Genomic DNA, 1126 nt, shown 5'->3' on the forward strand with positions numbered 1-1126 from the left:
GTATGGTGTGTTCAAAGTCCGCAGGGCATACTGCCACACATAGAGAAATTATGTCTTTTTTTTATCTTTCCCGTTAAGCACGCTCCACTGGTTTTAGGTTGCTCTTGGTTAACTTCACATAACCCTCATATTAACTGGTCTGATCGACGGGTGGAGTCCTGGTCTCCGTTTTGTCTTTCACGTTGTTTGCTATCCGCCGTTCCTGTTTGCCCATCTTCTGTTCATCCTCCAGCGGAGGTTGATCCGGAGAGCCTCGTGTCGGTACCGGAATGCTATCATGACCTTAAGATGGTCTTTAGCAAATCACAGGCTTGTTCTTTGCCGCCTCATCGCCCTTACGATTGTGCCATTGACCTGCTGCCCGGCACCCCGCTGCCTTCTAGCCGCCTCTATAATATTTCTCAGACTGAACTGCAGGCCCTAGAGAAATATATAAAGGAGTCACTAGCAACTGGGCAAATCCGTCCCTCGTCCTCTCCTCTCGGGGCTGGGTTCTTCTTCGTGGGTAAGAAGGATGGCACCCTTCGCCCTTGTATCGATTATCGCGGCTTAAACGCGATTACCGTTAAGAACAAATACCCACTGCCTCTCCTCTCCTCTGCGCTCGAACCGGTCCAGTCAGCTACCATCTTTACCAAGTTAGATCTACGTAATGCTTACCACTTGGTTAGGATCCGCCGGGGGGACGAATGGAAAACTGCCTTTAAGACGCCTCTGGGACATTTTGAGTATCAAGTCATGCCTTTTGGATTATGTAACGCTCCCTCTGTGTTCCAAGCCCTCGTTAATGACGTCCTCCGAGATTATCTGAATCTTTTTGTTTTTGTTTACATCGACGACATCCTCATTTACTCACGGAACATCAAAAAACACAGACTCCATGTGCGGCAGGTCCTCCAACGTCTTCTCGAGAATAGACTCTTTGTTAAAGCTGAAAAGTGTGAGTTCCACAAGCCTTCAGTCATGTTCCTGGGTCTCATCCTGGAGGGGGCGTGTCCGCTCAGACCCCGAAAAGGTTAAAGCTGTCCTCGACTGGCCCGTTCCCTCCACTCGTAAGGAGCTACAACGCTTTTTAGGGTTTGCAAACTTTTATCGACGTTTCATCCGTGGTTACTGCCAGATCGCT

General features: G+C 49.1%; 1 protein-coding gene across 1 annotated transcript; it reads left to right on the forward strand.

The window, feature by feature from the left end:
- The first annotated feature begins 6 nt into the window (after positions 1 to 6).
- On the forward strand, positions 7 to 1104 carry LOC107105187 (RNA-directed DNA polymerase homolog). Its single transcript, XM_015405310.1, has one exon. The coding sequence runs from the start codon at positions 289 to 291 to the stop codon at positions 1018 to 1020; it is 732 nt and encodes a 243-aa protein (XP_015260796.1). The 5' UTR covers positions 7 to 288; the 3' UTR covers positions 1021 to 1104.
- The last annotated feature ends 22 nt before the right edge of the window (positions 1105 to 1126 follow it).

This window comes from Cyprinodon variegatus, unplaced genomic scaffold (assembly GCF_000732505.1).
Source record: "Cyprinodon variegatus isolate N-32 unplaced genomic scaffold, C_variegatus-1.0 Scaffold2129, whole genome shotgun sequence".
Classification (NCBI taxonomy): Eukaryota; Metazoa; Chordata; class Actinopteri; order Cyprinodontiformes; family Cyprinodontidae; genus Cyprinodon; species Cyprinodon variegatus.

Coding starts and splice junctions, on each gene's coding strand:
- LOC107105187 (XM_015405310.1), top strand. CDS start 289: ATGGTCTTTAGCAAATCACAGGCTTGTTCTTTGCCGCCTCATCGCCCT.